We start from the raw sequence: 18,409 nt of genomic DNA, 5'->3' as shown, positions 1-18,409 counted from the left end.
CCAAATTATGATACACTTGTTGTTTTAGTGAAGTTTGATCTTCGAAATCATGTCTTCTTTTACATGTCAGCTTTGACATTTCAATTGAAGTAAAATAGTATGTTATTTGTTATTTTTATATTTTTATGTAACATTTTTTATATCTCCTTTAAAGATGTTGTTGTGCATGCCTCTCACTAGCTAATTTGATTAGAGTATGGCGAAATTAAACTAGAGTGATATGAGTCTTACTACATACTTGTATTATGTGACAAATAATATGTGAAACATGATATAAATCAATGACAATCCCCTTTCATGAAGGTATTTTTTAAAGGGTAATGTTAGGGAAACCGAATTTTTGCAAACTAAATTACGTGTCACCAATAAGAAACAAGCACGTTAATTGACATTTAATTAATAATCTAATCATCTACAATCACATCATTTAATTTAAAAAATTTGGTCTCTCTAACATTACCTTTTTCAAATAAGCTTAATTGATAGAATTTTTGTAGAGTCTACTTCACGTATTTCAACAATTCAACCTTCATTCTTTAGATATTTCCTCAAACATTATATCTAAAAAAAAATATTCTGTAAATATCCAAAACCGAAACCATGCAGTCAAATAATTGTTTTTTTTCAAACTATATTAATTTATTTCTTCACTACAATTAAATATCTTTAAAATTTTGAATTTGTCTAATCTATTTATAAATAGTTTATGAATAATGTACTAAAATATAGACGGTTTGAATTGTTGAAAAAATTTATAAAATAAACACTATAAGGTATTCCTCAGGTAATCTCTCAATGGAAGGGGAACTCTAATAAATGATTTGATCTTATTAAATATTGATCGAACATATGACATGTGACATGTCACTTCATCTAGTAGTAGGAGGGTAATTTTTGTGAGAATGTGAAGGTAAAAGAGTTATATATTGGTGAAAAGATAAACCTTGTAAGGGCTTATAAAAGGTTGAGCTACTCGTTATATTGCCAATTAGATTTATGATGGAACCTCAACTTTCTTCAACTTTGCTAGAACTACATAACTTTGGGTGTATTACTAGATATTCTCCTTTGAAGTTTGGTTGCTTCCTGTGTTTTGGGGACAAACACTGGAGTGATGGACGTAACCAGCCAGTTGCAAGAAAAGGTGAACACGATCGCGACAATTGCCTTCACCACCATCAGAATGCTGCAACGGGATGCACCTCCAATCTGAATCTCCCCCAATTACCCGGAAGCCAGACCCGCACCAGCTCCGGATCTCAATCCCAATCAAAACCTGACTCTGGACAGTGACACAGAGTTCGCAAAGCAACCCAAGCTCATGAGTGCTGATCTAGTGAAAGCATAAGGTCATCTCCAACTGAAGAAGGGCCATAGGGCTTTCTTTAGCCCTATAGCCCTCCAATAAATTAATATTTTAATGAACAGTGCCATGCTATATTTCTTATCATCTCCAACTAAGGGGGCCAAAGGGCCATAAACCAAATATAGCCCTATAACGAAAAACCATGCCCAAAAGGCCATATGCCAAACATAATTTATTATTTTAATTGAATTAATATGGTTACTTAAATTAAACTAACTCAATAATTTTTCGGATAAATTGAACTCCATCATGATGTCGAGATAAATTGAACTCCATCATGATGTTGTGCATCATATTACACACACATGATTGTGGAGGATGAGCGAGATGACTATATTGATGGAGAGTCTAATAATGACTAAGATGATCCAAATAGGTTAAGGAGGGCTTGTGCAAAAATATATGAGCCTAATTTGCCTTTGGATCCAAGAACTAGTAATATCTCTTTAAATAAGTACATGAGGCGCCATAAGATGGTACGTTCGCGTGCCACAAACAAGTACCTACAATATGATATTGTTACACATCTTTGGGCCAAAAGAAGCATGAGGGAGGCGTTTAAGTTTTATGTTGTTAAATGTTTTTTTTTCCGTGTTGTTTAAGTTTGAGTAACTCCCCCAAGTAATACCAGGGTGGATATTGTGTTGTTTAATGTTGTTTAAGTTTAATGTTTTTTAATATTGTTTAATGTTGTTTAGTATTTTTTTAATGTTGTTTAATGGTTTGGGTAGTTATAGAAAAAAAATTAGAATTATTATTATTATTTTCTTAATTTTGTCCCAAAAAAAAATTTCTAATGCTGATGTCAGGTAGCTGTGGGTTTGAATTTTGGGCTGACTCAGGATTGGTTAGCTGGTTGGTTCGGGGCAGTTGGTTGGCGTGATTGCACAATTTTGCTCTGGTGGGCCCCACGAGCCCTTTGGCCTAACCCTCGATTTAAGACGGTTTTTGTGTCATTTCGGACTATTCTTAGCCTTATGGCTCTCTGGCCGGATGGTCTAAACATGTCGGCTTTGAGTTTGATGACGTGACATCTGATTTGTTTTTTATTGATTAAATTTAATTCCATGGATATCACTGGTGAAATTAGATGCATTGGTGGCGGCGCTGCCGTTGTCGGAGGGAGGCGAGGAAGCTCAGTTGAAGAGGATTGCTCACTTGCAGGCCGAGAACGACGCCGTGGGCCAACAACTTGAGAAGCAACTGGAAGCAGCAGGTCAGTCTTCCGAGAAATATGTGCAAATAGAACATGTTACAATTTAATTGGATGGTTTCATTTGTTGGGTGAGGTAACTTTTTTTGTTTTATTGGCAGAGAGAGAATTGCAAGAGGTGAGAGAGTTGTTTGGAGAAGCAGCAGATCATTATTTGAACAAGAACAAATCGGATTGAAAAACTAATGTTCCTTCCCTGTAGTTTCTTTGGAAATTTGCCACTGTGATTTACAGTTTCTATTTTAACCAGCAGTTAGTGACACTATGGATATTGTGCAATTCCCCATTTTAACCCCTTATATATATATATATATATTTTTTTTTTTTTTTTTGGTCAAACATAAATTTCAGTGATACAAGAAGATATTACAGATGTTACATGAGATAAACATAAAAACAAGTTGCTACGCCAAAAAAGACAAAGAAGTCCAAACAAAGCACATGATGATCGAATCAGACTCAGTCCGTTAACATAAATTGTCACCATTAGAGTCACCTTTTTATGTTATGACTGTATATTAGAGCATTGCCACCCATGTAACATGCTAATAAACCCAAAATCCACTCCAAACCCCCTTCACCCATCTCTTCCCAGCCATGGCTGGTTGAGCTTGGCAGCAGCCATGGCAATTCTAGCCCCAATTCCCGCTCAACGACAATTACCATTCACAATTAGTGGGGTGTGACATAATTGTAACGACTTATTCTAAATTAAATTCATCCGTTTAATAATTAGTGAATAGTAACTATCATGACAATTACAATTAACCATGAGTGAAGAGCAATAAAGAGAAGTCAAGGAAGTTTACTATTTACTTGAATGGTAACTGCCGCAAGTCTACTTCTAGACCCAAAATCACCAAGTGGGTGGAAATGCTCTCTTTTTTGTACAAGAGACATTAGGGTGGGAGAATCAAACTCGATCCTTAGATGTAAGAGTGAATGCTCTTTCACATAATGCCAACGGAAATATTCCCATGCACATGTTTTTTCAGAGCGAACGCCGTTCTCTTTTTTCATTTGTTTTTTGTTTTTGTTTCCATGAATGCAAAAGCGACACGAAAAATGATCTCCAACTTTCCAAAGGGGTTCAAACCAAAATAAATGAATCGTCCTCAAACATGATGGTTGATATCACGTATGAATTTTCAAACATAACTAGGGTATACAACATGAAATGTCTTAAGCTGAGAATGAGTTTCGACCGATCGAAAACTAGGATCCTATTTGATGTGAGCGTACGCAATCAGGTAGCGTTCAATGTCAAAGGCAAATGAGTGATTTGTGAGACTGGAGCTATCTCTTTTTCTTTCCATGTTTCCCAGATTTGGCAGGTCCAGCACTTGACGTCGATGCCGCAGGCTCCTGCTTCCTAGTCCTCCCAGGATGTCTAGGAACCATCTCCGCAACTTTCAGCATCAGTTGTTTCCCTGCAATTTAGTCAAAACAAAACCGAATAATCAATATATACATGTACAAATCAAAAGACACACCAAAAACAAGGACAAATCTTTGTTTTATGTTTAATAACTAAATAGCGCAAACAGTTGAGTTCAAGAATGAGGCGACACCCTTCGTAGGGTTAACGACATAATCAGACAAAGGAATCCCTTGCAAGGGCTCACTAAAACAACTTCAAAAACACAGTCCATTTGTCTAAACTTAACCCTATTAATACATGAAATTCAAGAACCACGTTATTCTGACTTGAACTATCTTTGTAAAGGTTGACAATGTTAAACATCCGTTGTTCAAAGATGAGCACGGCAAAAAGTGGGTGTGCCCACAATGTTACAAACAAGGATCTCTATACCCCATATCTTATTCATTCCCCATTACCCACCCCAGCTCATAGCTTTAGTCACAGATTAGGAGACTATGATATAAGGTGAGAGTAAACTTGTGGGACTCTATAAAATTTTGTCGAAAAGGAGAAAAACAGCGAGACACTGCCAAATATGACAATAGTTTTTGCTTATATAGAGAGACTAATATAACCGGATACCCTTGCTACCATGTTAAGTTTTCTTTCAATAATTGAGATTCTCTCTACAATATTCCTTCTCACTATGGATTATAAGCAGTCAAGGAAAGACAAATGGGCTAGTCGAACACAATTATAACTATCTGCTCCTAAAATCTCGCATTAACTGATACATTACTTATGATGTTTCACCAAAAACAAATACTAAGATACTTTTGAGAAGGTTATAGAATTAAGGGTAAGTACAGTCACAATAAAGCAACGCTTACTGGAAGTAATGTCTGGATTATACGGAGTTCCATCTTCCCTTTTAAGCAAGACCCGCACTCTCCCAATTTGCATGAAATCGCGTGGATAAGCCTTATCTATCTACAATAGTCAAACACTCCGCATATATTAGCACAACTCACACCCATTACTACACAAACCTTACGATACAGATGGTGCAAATGTAGGAATAACAAACCTCAATTGCAAATGGGAGTTTGAAATAGGTGCAACAATCAGCAATCTCAGCACAAGTAGGACCTTCGCAAGCTTTCGCGATACTGATTCGTCTCCCTTCCGCCATAGTTTTCTTCGAGTTAATATAAACCGGATAAAGCACAATCCATTTCTTTATATTGGGGGTCTCCTTATCCATATCTCGCCTACTAAATATCCTACACAAAAAAAAAATTACAACACAAACCCATTACACTGCTTTCCTTCCTAAACACAAATGTACGAAAAATTAATGATAAATTAAATGGATTATGTGCACACATTCAATCAGTATGCTATAAGTAAGACGAAGATCAATCCCAATTCCCAATTCCAGCTAAAAACTCATTGGTTAAACATTTATAATTCAAAACCCCCAAAAAAACCAAAATAAATAAATAAAAGAAACAAGAAACACATATGTAAAATTGCACCATCATAAAGATCAATGAAGCCCTTAAATTTCAGTGACAGAAAGAAAATTCACGAGGGAATGAATCAAAGAACTAACCAGACAGAAAAGCAATTGAAAATTTGAGAAATTAGGGAAAAATCCAAAGAAATAATTCGAGCCAAATGAATCGAATGGAATGCGTGATCTGAAGAAATTACCAGAAGTTGAAAAACAAGCAGCGGAGGATTTGAAGAGCAAGCCGTGATATGCGAGAGATTGAGACTGGAATGGAGTTTCGACGACGACGACGGGACTGTCCGCAGAGATGGCCAATAATTCGGGCTTCTATGTCTCCTTCAATATTTCAGGCCCGTTTTTATTTATGGTTGGGCTTGGCCTTCATCGGTTAGCAAACCCGACTCACAAATGAAAATAAACAGGTAAGAGCATCTCCACCACCACCAGCCTTGCTAAGTGAGGATCTTTGGCTATTTTAACAAAAAAATGCACGAAAAAAAAAAAGGTTTCAACAGGCTAGTTAAATGATTAGCTATCTTAACTCTATGAATAGTAATCAGCTAGATTTAAGGAATGAGTCATGAAATTTCAATTTTCTCATTTTACACCATGAGTTATTTAAATTGGGTTTAATATTTTTGATTCGATTGATTGTTTGATCTTTCATTAAATTAATGACATAATGAGCGTGAGATTTTCATATGGATTCACGTGTAAGTTACATTTGCACTATGTTAACCATAAAGCTCAACAACTTAATCGAGAATTGAATTTTTTATTTTGGAAGAAGGAGAAGAAGAAGGAGAAATATATATTTAAATGGGCAAAAAGTGTAAGTTAGTGCAAGAATTTCTCCTACTTACAAGCCAAAATCGAATTGAACCGAATGAAATCGAATCTTCACATTTGTTGGATTGAGATGAGGCTTTGAAACAACAATCATTTGTCCAAATTAGTTCTATTCAACCGTTGTTGTTTATGAGATTTAATTATAAGATGTAAGAATTATTAAGAAATACATTTGATAAAGAGAATTGTTAATGGCACTTCAAAAATCTCGTTTTGCATTCCAAACTTTTTATAATTAAAAAAAAAAAAATACTTGTGAGAAGTGTAAAATAAGATTTATTAAACACTAATAACAATTCCCTTGATAAATTATAAAATGACAATGGAGTGCTACTAACCTATTACGTTAATGAAAAACGTTGATGTGCTCAACCACCAATGTGATTGAATAATTTTGACTCTGAATATAAATTTTATAATAAATTTCAAATGCATCAATGATTAGAAATTAATCGTACACACGTATCATTGTTAGGAAGAGGATCATCTCCTGAGCTTAGAATATGGATCTTCTTGACCAGTTTATTTGAACCGTTCAAATTTAATCCAACGGTTGTAATTATTATAACTTTTAGAGATCCTTTGTTTGAAACCGTTGAATTAAATTTGAACGGTGCGGATGGACTGGTCAGGAGGATTCCCAGGAGAGGATCCTCTTCTTCATTGTTGTTATCAAGAATCTTCCAAAGAACATGACAGAATCAGCCTAAAGTACCCGCTAAGCTTCCCATGCCTTGCCAACTACCACATGTAAGAACACGCGCCACACTCCATGCATTCTAACCACTCCACTGGCGCGTGCCTCTCGTGAACCATTTCCGCACGTGTGCCTTCACAATCTAATCCAAATGTAGCAGCACACTCATCATCGGCCCACCTGCCAACTGCGCAATTCCCATACCCAATAAAACATCATTTGCCACTCCCCTCCACCACACCCGACCCGACCCCGACCCGACTTCTCCGTCTCCGGCGACGCCAGCGTGATCCGACGAAACCCGACCCGATGGCCCGCAAGAAGATCAGAGAGTACGACTCCAAGAGGCTGCTCAAACAGCACCTGAAACGACTCGCCGGAATCGACCTCCAGATCAACTCAGCTCTGGTGACCGAGTCGACGGACTTCTCCGAGTTGTCGAACGAGCATACATGGCTGTCGTCTACGCGCCTCGTGGTGAAGCCCGCCATGCTGTTCGGGAAGCGCGGGAAGAGCGGCCTCGTCGCCCTGAACTTGGACATGGCTCAGGTTGCCGAGTTCGTCAAGCAGCGACTCGGTAAGGAGGTAATCGAATCCCATTTCGTATGATTTGAATCGTTTTTTGGAAACCCGAGATTTTGAGATTGGATTTTTGGATGTTTTGTTTAATGGGTTTTGTGTAAATTTTGGAAAAGGTTGAGATGGGAGGATGCAAGGCGCCGATTACGACGTTTATAGTGGAGCCGTTCATGCCCCATGATCAAGAATTTTACCTCTCGATTGTGTCCGAAAGGCTCGGATCAACCGTGAGCTTTTCGGAGTGTGGAGGGATCGAAATTGAAGAGAATTGGGACAAGGTATTGTCAATTTGTGTTTGTTTTGAGGGTTGGAATTAGGATGGCGTTTTCTGCTTGGTTTTAGGTGGTAATTTACTATGATGTTTGTTTTTGATGTTGTTGTGCAGGTTAAGACTATATTTCTTCCGACCGAGAAGCCTATGACGAATGATGCTTGTGCTCCACTGATTGCCACTCTTCCATTGGAGGTTTGTGTCATAGACTCATACTGTTCTTTTGTGTGCATTTCTATGTCAAGCTCGAACTTCAGTTCTCGCAAGTTAATGCGTTGTTCTAAGAATCAACATGAGCATATATGTTTAGGCTCGCAACATGGACTGTTCGAGTGTGAATACGAAACCAAACCACTGGAGAATAATATGTTTTACTTCTTGCACTATAACGTTATGATACAACTGTAGATTGAAGTCTGTTAGTGCAAAGGGAAACGGTTTATTTTGCTATATTTCTTGTGAATCCATTTGATTATCGTCATTTTATTACAACTGTGCTCTACGCATTAAACCTTTTTGTCGGTTTTAGGACATATGCTTAATGTATTATGCTGTTACAGGTCAGAGGCAAAATTGGAGATTTCATAAAGGGCGTATTTGCTGTATTCCAGGGTACGCAATGTCCTTAGATAGATTACTAAATGCTATAGTTCAGTGTAATACTGTGATTAGCTATGTAATTATTTGTTAGGTACATGCTCATGTTGCTGAGGTTGTTCGCATTCCTGATTTTCTTTTGCAGATTTGGATTTTAGTTTCCTGGAAATGAACCCGTTTACCTTTGTAGACGGTGAACCTTATCCACTAGATATGAGGGGGGAGCTAGATGACACTGCTGCCTTCAAGAACTTCAATAAGTATGTTTCTCTTGAAGATTTTCCAAACTTTAGTTCTACCTGTTTCTTGTTACTACTTTTAGTTTGATTCTGACGATATTTCTAAATACTATTCAGATGGGGCAATGTGGAGTTTCCATTGCCTTTCGGCAGAGTCTTAAGTCCTACAGAAACATTTATTCATTCTCTGGATGAAAAGGTAAAAACAGAACTGTTCCTTGTGTGGAAAGAAATTTATGATATATTTAATTTAGTATGAGGATCATGGCACTTTTTAAGAGTTTCTTAAACTAAAGTCCAACATATATGTTGCAGACAAGTGCATCCTTAAAATTCACTGTGTTGAACCCAAAAGGACGCATCTGGACCATGGTAGCTGGAGGCGGTGCAAGTGTTATTTATGCTGATACTGTGAGTAACCTGATCTATTACCGCCATATGGCTCTACTGTCCCTGTAGCAGCCCTTTCAAAACTTTGGATCTCCATTTTTGGCTTTAATTCATTGTGTCTCCCTTCTGTTTCTTTGAACATTTGGAACCCTTAACTCCACACCATGGCCTGTCCTAATGTTCCCGCATCTTTATGGGAATTAGGTTGGAGATTTGGGTTATGCTTCAGAACTTGGAAATTATGCAGAGTATAGTGGAGCTCCAAATGAGGGAGAGGTGTTGCAGTATGCAAGAGTTGTGATCGATGTAAGAAGCTTTCCTTTTTACGAAAAGCTCCTTCTTTCTCTCTCTCTCACTCTCACACACACCCTTCCACTCATATTTACTTTGTCTGACTACTCAAGTTGCAACCATTGCATGTAGCATACGCTAATTGCCAATAAAAATCTCTTGTATTGCAGTGTGCAACAGCTGATCCAGATGGTCGTAAAAGAGCACTCATAATTGGAGGTGGCATAGCTAATTTCACAGATGTAGCCGCTACATTCAATGGAATTATTAGAGCCCTCAGGGAGAAGGTACCACCACATTTTGACATTCATATCTAAACGAGAGATTGGCCTAATTGGTTTTATTTTGTTTTGTATGCTCAAATGATTTCTCTTTTGTGACATCAAAGGAATCCAAGCTAAAAGTGGCAAGAATGCATATTTTTGTGAGAAGGGGTGGTCCAAACTATCAAACTGGTTTGGCAAAGATGCGAGAATTGGGAGAAGAACTTGGAGTTCCTCTTGAGGTATGTGATGACATTCTGGTTTTGACATTTATCAGTTATTAACAAGCCTTACTCTGGAAGACCGTTAAATTCTTAAATTGCGTGCTCTCAACTGCAAGCCTGACATCGTTTCTCAATGCAGGTTTTTGGCCCTGAGGCAACAATGACAGGAATTTGCAAGCAAGCAATTGAGTGCATCATGGGTGAAGCTTAAGAATTTCTTATTTTGCAGACTTTTGAACGAGTTTTCGAGGCTCGAAGTGTGTGTTATGGTTTGGCCAAAAAGGCAAAAAGTGTGAATTGTGAGTTTTTTTTTTGTCTTGGCAAGATGAGACCACAGGACGACTTCAGTTTTCCAGTCTTTTCAACTTTTCTGACTTACTGTGATATACGAACCTTGTTTAAGTGTGTTCTTGGTTTTGAAAGTAAATGGTTGTATTTCAAGTTTAAACAAGTGACAGGTATAAGCAAACGAAAAAAATATAGAAATCTCCAAGGAATGAGGATTTTGTTGTGAAACGTTGTGAATGCTCATGTAATATGACTAAAGATGAAATGTAAGAAAGATCAAAACGGTAGCATAGATATATTATCTGATTTTATTACTGTTTTAAGGCATCGCTTCGATATGCATTAATTGGTACTGTAGATTTTTACACGTTAAGAGCTCTATATATTATCTGAATGCTCACGTAATATTACTGTTTTCTATGCTCATTTTCCCCGACTAACATGGTAAAGAAAAAAAAAAAAATCCATCCCTCCTATACCACTTCAATTTTTTCATAACAAAGTTTAGTAATTTTTAAGGCAGTGTTAACGAAACACTGTTTATTTTTAACGTTAAGGACATTTTAACTTAAAAAAGTCAATTTTGGTACTATTTACTCACGGCGCATTTTTATTCTTTTGATTAAAACTCAAAGTTTTCAAGTTATTTTTATTTGTTTTGCTAATTTTTAATGTTAGGAAGGATTATTATTTTTAAAGTACAACGAAAACATTTAAAAAAAAAAGTGAGAAGAAAAAAAAAGAAAAAAAAATCCCGAAAAACTTGTTGCAGAAGTGACGAGGCGTTGAAGCGTTTGGGGGATTTTTCCAGTTAGTTCGGTAGCGCGCACCAATCGATCAAAGCGTTGAGTGGTAAACTGGCAGGACCAAAGACTCACACAAAAGCTCTCGATACAAAGAAACAAAAATGGAGAGAAACTTTCCAAGCAAATCCTTGAAATCGAACGATCGAACGGCGCAGCAAATGTGCTTCGACTGCCTCCAACGCCGGATTCACTCCGACTTCTCCGGGAAACTCGTTTTCTCTTACGGCCTCTCCGATTCCGCCTTCCCTTTTGGCTCCTCCGCCGTCGTTCAGGTCAAAGTTCAAACCTTCTCACTCCTTCTCTTTCTTTCTCATCTCTGTGCATTTTGTATTTCAGAACGTTCAAATGCTGAAGCAGTTGGTGTTTGCAGTTGTGTAATTCAAGTGGGGAAGCTGCTTCGGCTCCTCAGTTTTTGCTCAAATTTCTACCCAGTCATCCAAATGATTGCTTGACTAAATATGTGTAAGACCCTTAATCTAACTCTAATTACTTATTTTTCTCACAAATTTCAGATTTTTTATTTTATTTTGATCAGTATGTAATAACCCCACATTGGTTATGTATAATATGAATCGAAATTTGAACATAATCGATGATTTTCTGTTGCTGAAATGATGGAGGATGAAGATCGATTCGGGTTTTGGTTTTTTGTTTTTTCCAGTAATGAATATGTCCTGGACAATGCTGAAGGCTGCAGTGATAATGGGATTGATGATAGGATTGCTTCAGTTGGAGTAACTCAGGATGAAGAAGAAATTAGTTCTGATGTTTACAGGAAAGAAAAACCAAAGTCAGATTCTTTAATGAATGAGCCTAAGTGTTTGTCAAATGGTGGCACAGAAATATTGCTACATAGTTCTACCTGTAATCATTCCACTAGGTTTTCTTGCTCGAGGCTTATCAGCGCATTGGCACCGGTTAGTTATGTTGGCAATTTCTCAGACTCAGTTTTTGAAGATCTTGCTGTTAACTCTTTGACCGGGTCTTTGGAAGATCACATATTGAACTCGCTTAGTCTCTTGATTGAAGGGAAAGCTTCAGGAAGAGACAGTGTAAATTTTCTTAACTTACTTGGGATACCGTCGTTTGATGAAAATCAGTTCCCTGGCTCCCTGAGGCATCCAAATATTGCTCCTGTACTTATGATGGTTAAAGCATCCCATTATATAGATGTAGCTCTTCCCAAAACTCCGTACACATTGGAAAACATTCTCCATTACAGTCCCGAAGCCTTAAAATCTGACTGGCATATAAGGTTTCTGATATACCAGTTGCTCTCAGCTCTAGCTTATATTCATGGTTTAGGGGTCGCCCATGGCAATATATGTCCATCCAGTGTAATGCTTACTGAATCATGCTGGTCTTGGCTGTCCATTTTTGATAACCCCTGGGTAGGATTTAGTTCAGGTTCAAGAGGTAAGGGATACACAAGTACCTTACTGGAAAAGGTAGGTTGCTCAGAAGCTGGTTGTCCCTCTCAAGGTCTTTATGCTGATTTGAAGCTTTCCCCATCTATAGACTGGCATCGTGACTTCAATCAATGGTGGAGAGGAGAGATCAGTAATTTTGAGTATCTACTCATCTTGAATAGATTAGCTGGGCGAAGGTGGGGTGACCACACATTTCATACAGTGATGCCTTGGGTAATAGATTTTAGCATGAAACCTGATGAGAATTCAGATGCAGGGTGGCGGGATTTAAACAAGAGTAAATGGAGGTTGGCTAAAGGTGATGAACAGTTGGACTTCACCTATTCAACATCGGAGTTCCCACATCACGTATCTGATGAATGTCTTTCTGAATTGGCTGTCTGCAGTTATAAAGCTAGGAGGTTACCTTTGAGTGTTCTACGTATGGCTGTTCGCTCAGTCTATGAACCTAATGAATATCCTTCTACCATGCAAAGACTTTATCAGTGGACCCCTGATGAGTGTATTCCGGAGTTTTACTGCAATCCTCAAATTTTTCATTCACTTCATGCTGGTATGACTGACTTGGCGGTACCTTTATGGGCAGATGGTCCTGAGGAATTCATTAAATTGCATCGTGATGCGTTAGAAAGCGAACGGGTCTCACGTGAACTCCATCACTGGATTGATATCACCTTTGGCTACAAGATGTCAGGCGAGGCAGCTGTTTATGCAAAGAATGTAATGCTTCCTTCATCAGAACCTATGATGCCGAGGTCTGCAGGACGCCGTCAGCTGTTCACTCAACCTCACCCTATGCGTCGAGGTGCAGTGCGGAAACCATGTGATAGCACCAATGAGTCAGCTTTGCATCAAGGGAAAATGAATGAATTAAGGAGTGACGGTTCTGTCCTATCTGAAACGGCTTACTTGCAAGAATTAGAAGATGCATCTTCCTTTTGTGAACATGCTATGCATTTAAGTCCCCTCTATGGCTACCATCTAGACTTTGTGAGGGACATTTCTCCTGTACAAGAGTCATCAGGCGAGAATGTTAACAAAAGTATACCTCGGTCATCTGACACTAAGAAAAACCAGTTGTCACGGTTACATATTGATACAAGTTATCTACTTGAGCATATTGAAGTGGAGGATGAAGGTTCCCGGGGATATCAAGAGCTATTACTTTGGAGGGAAAAATCATCTTGTTTAAAGACGTTCTCTGAAGAAATTGCAAGGGATATATTTTCTGTCGGTTGTCTCTTAGCAGAACTTCATTTGAGGAAGCCACTTTTTGACACAAGCTCATTGACCATGTACTTGGACAGTGGTGTATTACCTGGATTGATGCATGAACTTCCTCCTCACACCAAATTACTTGTTGAAGCTTGCATTCAAAAGGATTGCATGAGGTATTCGTTTTCATTTCTCAGTTTTTAAATACAATACTATATGTTATTCCCTTTCTCTCTCTCACTCTCTCTGTGGGTAACACAAATTAGGAGACCATCGGCTAAGTGTCTGTTGGAATCACCATATTTTCCTACTACGGTTAAGGCGTCCTACTTATTTCTGGCCCCTCTCCAGCTTCTGGCTAAAGGTGGATCCTGCCTTCAGTATGCTGCAAATTTTGCAAAGCAAGGAGTCCTCAAGGCAATGGGAACATTTGCTGCGGAAATGTGTGCTCCTTATTGCTTATCGTTTGTGGTGACTCCCTTATCAGATGCTGAAGCCGAATGGGCTTATATGCTACTGAAAGAATTTATCAAAAGTTTGACCCCTAAAGCAGTGAAGACATTAGTCTTGCCTGCCATCCAGAAGATTTTACAGGTTAGTTTTAAGATTTATTTTCTTCAGTTTTATTGGGAATATCTTCTTGAACTGTTTCTTATAGACATTTTGTTTCAGACTACAGGTTATTCACATCTAAAGGTTTCTATTCTACAAGACTCCTTTGTTCGAGAGATATGGAATCGAACTGGCAAACAAGTATATCTTGAAACTGTACATCCTCTTGTTATATTGAACTTATATACTGCCGCTCATAATAGTTCAGCAACTGCTGCTTCCGTACTGCTTATTTGCTCAAGTGAAGAACTCGGTATACCTATTACCATTCATCAGGTTAAACCAACCCAGAATTATTGCCTTTGTGACTTCACAAAATTAAAATTATGCGAATCTGTCTTAGAAATAGACAAACAAACACTCACAATACTCCAGCTAACCATTATTCTTTCACCAGACAATCTTGCCCCTGATTCAATGCTTTGGGAAAGGTCTCAGTAGTGATGGAATTGACGTGTTGGTTCGAATTGGTATTCTTGTTCAACGAATTTTGATGTGATTTTTTCTCGAATTGGTATGTTCTTCTTGTAATTCTTTTATGTCCTCAAATTCCAGGTGGTTTACTGGGAGAGAACTTCATTGTCAGACAGATGATGCCGTTGCTAAAACATGTGTTTCATTCCTGTATTGGCGTTTCACGTATGAATAAGCCTGAGCCTGTCCACAGCTGGAGTGCTTTTGCTCTTATTGATTGTTTGACGACAATAGATGGCCTTGTTGCATTTTTGCCAAGGGAGGTGGTTGCGAAGGAGCTAGTTGAAGTATGTGATTTTCTTTCCTTTTTAATTCAATGTGAAAACTAGCAGTGTTCTTGGAAATAATTGAATTTTTATATTATACAGGATAAAAGTTGCCCACAGGTTCTGGTTCTTATGGAGACAAGTTTTGAATATAGAGTGCTTCAGGTGATGCTTGTACATGCATTTACACTTGTTTCGGAAATCCAATGATTGTCACCCAGTTGCAAAGGCTGCAATTTCTCACATGCTAGCCATTGCGTTAGAATTTCCAGTAATGCTTTAATAACTCTCTTGTCCAGGTTGCTGCTACTACCCTAATGGCAGTTTGTGAACGGATAGGACCAGATTTGACAGCATTGCATGTTTTGCCACAACTTAAAGAGCTATTTGATGAGCTTGCTTTCTCACCGAGAAAAGCTAATGCTTCTACTTCCTTTGGCAGAAGGCTGAAGGGTTCAAAGCCAATAATTGATGGAGGGGGTCTGATTGAAAGTCGTATGGACCTTGCGTGAGTTCTTTTTACAGTTCATTGTCCCTGCTTAGTTACTAGGTTATGCTGGAATATAAATTTTGCACATGTTATTGCCTGCCTCAAATATGTGTTGAATTACTAGGTTGTTGGCAGGTTGCTTCTGTATCCGTCTTTTGCATACCTTCTTGGGATAGAGAAGCTTCGTCAGTGTTGTACAACATGGTTATTACTTGAGCAATATCTTCTACAATATCATAACTGGAAGGTACAGTAGTGTTTCTTTCACATGCTCTCTCTGTCTCTCTCAAAGACAGATACACACACACATGGACACAGATAAGTTATACGGGTACCTGACAAATATCCACACATTTTGCACTTCATATTCTGAACCTGTCGTGATTCAGTGGGAACACACAGGAGAATTGTCTCGAAGTGGTTCAGACACTATACTCAGTAAAAGATCTGCATTCAGCAATCGCTCAACTCCTGAATACAGTCCTGCTAAGCTGTTGCTTAATGGGGTTGGATGGTCAATTCCACAATCACAAGGAACTAGAGGTGCCAAAAACATGATGCCTCAAAAACGGTTCTCTGAAATGCATCAGAGGTCAGCTGAAATGCATGCATCAAATTTTAAATTCGAGCCCTGGTTTTGGTTCCCTAGTCCAGCTTCTAGTTGGGATGGGCCTGATTTTCTGGCCCGTGCTGGGGGTGTGAAGGATGAACATCCATGGAAGATCAGAGCATCTGTTATATACTCAGTTCGTGCGCACCCTGGGGCCTTAAGGTATTTAGCTGTCTGCCCAGATGAATGTACGGTTTTTACTGCAGGAATTGGTGCAGGGTTCAAAGGGACTGTTCAAAAATGGGAGCTGGCTAGAATCAATTGTGTATCGGGATACTATGGCCACGAGGAGGTTTGCTTATACCTTGTTAAATTGAAATCTTTTTTACTGTATTCCTAGTAATCACAATGATTATTATTTGTTGTTCCTAGGTTGTGAACGATATTTGTATCTTATCGTCTAGTGGAAGAGTTGCATCCTGTGATGGAACAATACATGTTTGGAATAGCCGAACTGGAAAATTAATTTCAGTATACTCTGAACCATCTGTGGATTCTGCACATGTTTCAAGCCCTCCATCTTCTTCCTCCAGGGCCAATCTTGACCAGGTTAATATGCTCAGTTCCAATGCACAGTCGAGTGGAATATTGACTGGGGCATTTGATGGGAGCTTGTATACTTGTATGCATCAGACAGAACTTGGTGAAAAGCTTGTAGTTGGCACTGGAAATGGTTCACTCAGGTAGATAAATAGTATTGCACATATATCCCCTTACAAACTGGTATAGATGAGATAATGTTTCACGCAGCTTCGGTTTTTTAATGTTCCTTGAATCTTACAGGTTCATTGATGTTGTCCGAGGACAAAAGCTTCACCTTTGGAGGGGGGATTCTACGGAGTCTGGATATCCTTCTCTTATTTCTTCCATATGCTCCTGTGGGTCTGATAAAATGCAACCGGATGGAGCTTCTTCACCCTCTTGGATTGCAGCTGGATTGAGTTCTGGTCATTGTAGATTATTTGATGCAAGGAGCGGAAATGTTATATCCTCTTGGAAGGCTCATGATGGATACGTGACAAAGGTATTACAGAAAAAGCCAGAGAAAATCTTCATTTTAAATCAAATTCATTTCTAATTTACCGTTTAACGGGTGCAGTTGGCTGCACCAGAGGACCATTTACTTGTGTCCAGCTCTCTTGACAAGTCTTTAAGAATTTGGGACTTGAGAAGGTAATTCCAGATCCAGACATTCTGTAACGAATACATATATATATCATTCTGAAATGCATCACACTATCCAGCTCTCTCTAAACTTGTCAACTCCTTATGCAGGAATTGGCCATCTCAGCCCACAATTCTTCAGGGTCACACAGACGGTGTATCTTCATTCTCTGTGTGGGGCCAAGACGTTATTTCAATTTCCAGAAATAAGATTGGAATTTCTTCTCTGTCTAAATCCTCCGATGATGTAAACGTCGCTGAACTTCTATCACCATTTCTCGCACATATATGATTTGCACTCGCTCACATTTTCTTTTTAAGACTAACAAATAGACGGGTGTGGTTATCATTTCGCAGGATGGACAGCAGGCTGTTACATGTCAAAAACTGTACATGGCGGATCACGGAGCAAGAAACTTTTCGGTGTTGTCAAGCATAAGTATTTTACCCTTCTCAAGGTTGTTCCTGGTTGGAACTGAAGATGGCTACCTAAGAATATGTTGCTGATGGGGGCTATTTGTTTCCTTTCAAATTCTGCTGTACATTCTGTATCCATTGTTTTTATTTAAATTTATTGATTTATTTATTTTTGTTGTCTTTTAAGTTTATATCCTTATTCGGTTATTCCTTAGGTTGAGACTGTTGAGTGAAGAAAGGGTGGGTTGCTCTAGATATTCTCATTGGAATGCATTGATTGTAGTTAGAAATAATTATTTGTATCAAATAATCGTGCAAATTTTTGTTTTACACTAAAGAATATATATGTAATGGGTATATAGAATGGACGGATCCGTGATATTACATTTTTTTTATGGGTATATAGAATGGACGGATCCGTGATATTACATTTTTTTTTCTTCACACATTTAGTAACACATGTTTTTGTGAATCTCACTTTGTAATGTATTTTAATGATTTAAGACTTCTGTTTTATATGTTTTCTCAAAAATCATGTCTATAAAATCATCAAAATCTGAAGCTATATGAATGTTGGATTAAGGGTTTAGGGTTCTTTATAGAATTGTATTCTTTCATTTTCTTCATTACAAATGAATGTCTTAATGATACTGGATTTGTTTCAATTTTTTTTGTAAGAATGATCTATGAATAATTTTCTAAAAAATAAACGGTTTGAATTGTTAAAGTACATTACAAAGTGAATCTCACAAAAACATGTGTAAAAAAGGTGGTGCCAC

General features: G+C 38.1%; 3 protein-coding genes and 1 pseudogene across 4 annotated transcripts; 3 read left to right on the top strand and 1 right to left on the bottom strand.

Moving 5' to 3' along the window:
* Nucleotides 1–1,114: 1,114 nt before the first annotated feature.
* Nucleotides 1,115–3,093, top strand: LOC103961238 (annotated as a pseudogene).
* Nucleotides 3,094–3,645: 552 nt separating this feature from the next.
* Nucleotides 3,646–5,815, bottom strand: LOC103961237 (signal recognition particle 19 kDa protein). Its single transcript, XM_048571606.1, has 4 exons — nucleotides 5,659–5,815; nucleotides 5,030–5,225; nucleotides 4,833–4,932; nucleotides 3,646–4,009 (listed from the first exon to the last, which is right to left on the bottom strand). The coding sequence occupies exons 2-4, from the start codon at nucleotides 5,204–5,206 to the stop codon at nucleotides 3,876–3,878; spliced, it is 411 nt and encodes a 136-aa protein (XP_048427563.1). The 5' UTR covers nucleotides 5,207–5,225; nucleotides 5,659–5,815; the 3' UTR covers nucleotides 3,646–3,875.
* Nucleotides 5,816–7,178: 1,363 nt separating this feature from the next.
* LOC103961236 (ATP-citrate synthase alpha chain protein 2) lies at nucleotides 7,179–10,309 on the top strand. The gene is made up of 11 exons (XM_048571425.1): nucleotides 7,179–7,589; nucleotides 7,700–7,861; nucleotides 7,969–8,049; nucleotides 8,415–8,466; nucleotides 8,597–8,711; nucleotides 8,808–8,889; nucleotides 9,006–9,101; nucleotides 9,285–9,386; nucleotides 9,542–9,658; nucleotides 9,760–9,876; nucleotides 9,998–10,309. Exons 1-11 carry the CDS (start codon nucleotides 7,314–7,316, stop codon nucleotides 10,067–10,069), a joined length of 1,272 nt encoding a protein of 423 aa, XP_048427382.1. The 5' UTR covers nucleotides 7,179–7,313; the 3' UTR covers nucleotides 10,070–10,309.
* A 575-nt stretch (nucleotides 10,310–10,884) lies between these two features.
* LOC103961235 (protein GFS12) lies at nucleotides 10,885–18,060 on the top strand. Of its 2 annotated transcripts, XM_009373768.3 has the most exons (16): nucleotides 10,887–11,224; nucleotides 11,323–11,414; nucleotides 11,614–13,773; nucleotides 13,864–14,191; nucleotides 14,270–14,485; nucleotides 14,607–14,679; nucleotides 14,765–14,970; nucleotides 15,052–15,114; nucleotides 15,249–15,457; nucleotides 15,575–15,686; nucleotides 15,829–16,341; nucleotides 16,422–16,732; nucleotides 16,833–17,073; nucleotides 17,149–17,222; nucleotides 17,325–17,460; nucleotides 17,571–18,060. In XM_009373768.3, exons 1-16 carry the CDS (start codon nucleotides 11,054–11,056, stop codon nucleotides 17,718–17,720), a joined length of 5,055 nt encoding a protein of 1,684 aa, XP_009372043.1. In that variant the 5' UTR covers nucleotides 10,887–11,053; the 3' UTR covers nucleotides 17,721–18,060. The 2 variants fall into 2 exon arrangements, with proteins under 2 accessions (XP_048427755.1, XP_009372043.1); XM_048571798.1 differs by lacking the exons at nucleotides 16,833–17,073; nucleotides 17,149–17,222; nucleotides 17,325–17,460; nucleotides 17,571–18,060 and having other exon boundaries at nucleotides 10,885–11,224; nucleotides 16,583–16,732.
* The last annotated feature ends 349 nt before the right edge of the window (nucleotides 18,061–18,409 follow it).

The sequence above is a fragment of a genome, unplaced genomic scaffold, assembly GCF_019419815.1.
Source record: "Pyrus x bretschneideri cultivar Hongxiangsu unplaced genomic scaffold, Pyrus_bretschneideri_v1 Contig6, whole genome shotgun sequence".
NCBI classification, from domain to species: Eukaryota; Viridiplantae; Streptophyta; class Magnoliopsida; order Rosales; family Rosaceae; genus Pyrus; species Pyrus x bretschneideri.
The sequence above is the reverse complement of the archived record's forward strand: the minus strand, read 5'-3'. Positions and strand labels throughout refer to the sequence as shown.

Excerpts from the sequence above, each read along its gene's own strand:
- LOC103961237 (XM_048571606.1), bottom strand. The coding sequence starts at position 5,206 with ATGGATAAGGAGACCCCCAATATAAAGAAATGGATTGTGCTTTATCCG. Across the intron at positions 4,933-5,029 it reads AACTCCCATTTGCAATTGAG|ATAGATAAGGCTTATCCACG; the intron begins GTTTGTTATTCC and ends TGACTATTGTAG. Across the intron at positions 4,010-4,832 it reads TAATCCAGACATTACTTCCA|GGAAACAACTGATGCTGAAA; the intron begins GTAAGCGTTGCT and ends ACTAAATTGCAG.
- LOC103961236 (XM_048571425.1), top strand. The coding sequence starts at position 7,314 with ATGGCCCGCAAGAAGATCAGAGAGTACGACTCCAAGAGGCTGCTCAAA. Across the intron at positions 7,862-7,968 it reads TTGAAGAGAATTGGGACAAG|GTTAAGACTATATTTCTTCC; the intron begins GTATTGTCAATT and ends GTTGTTGTGCAG. Across the intron at positions 8,890-9,005 it reads TTCATTCTCTGGATGAAAAG|ACAAGTGCATCCTTAAAATT; the intron begins GTAAAAACAGAA and ends TATATGTTGCAG.
- LOC103961235 (XM_009373768.3), top strand. The coding sequence starts at position 11,054 with ATGGAGAGAAACTTTCCAAGCAAATCCTTGAAATCGAACGATCGAACG. Across the intron at positions 13,774-13,863 it reads ATTCAAAAGGATTGCATGAG|GAGACCATCGGCTAAGTGTC; the intron begins GTATTCGTTTTC and ends AACACAAATTAG. Across the intron at positions 17,223-17,324 it reads AGAATTTGGGACTTGAGAAG|GAATTGGCCATCTCAGCCCA; the intron begins GTAATTCCAGAT and ends CTCCTTATGCAG.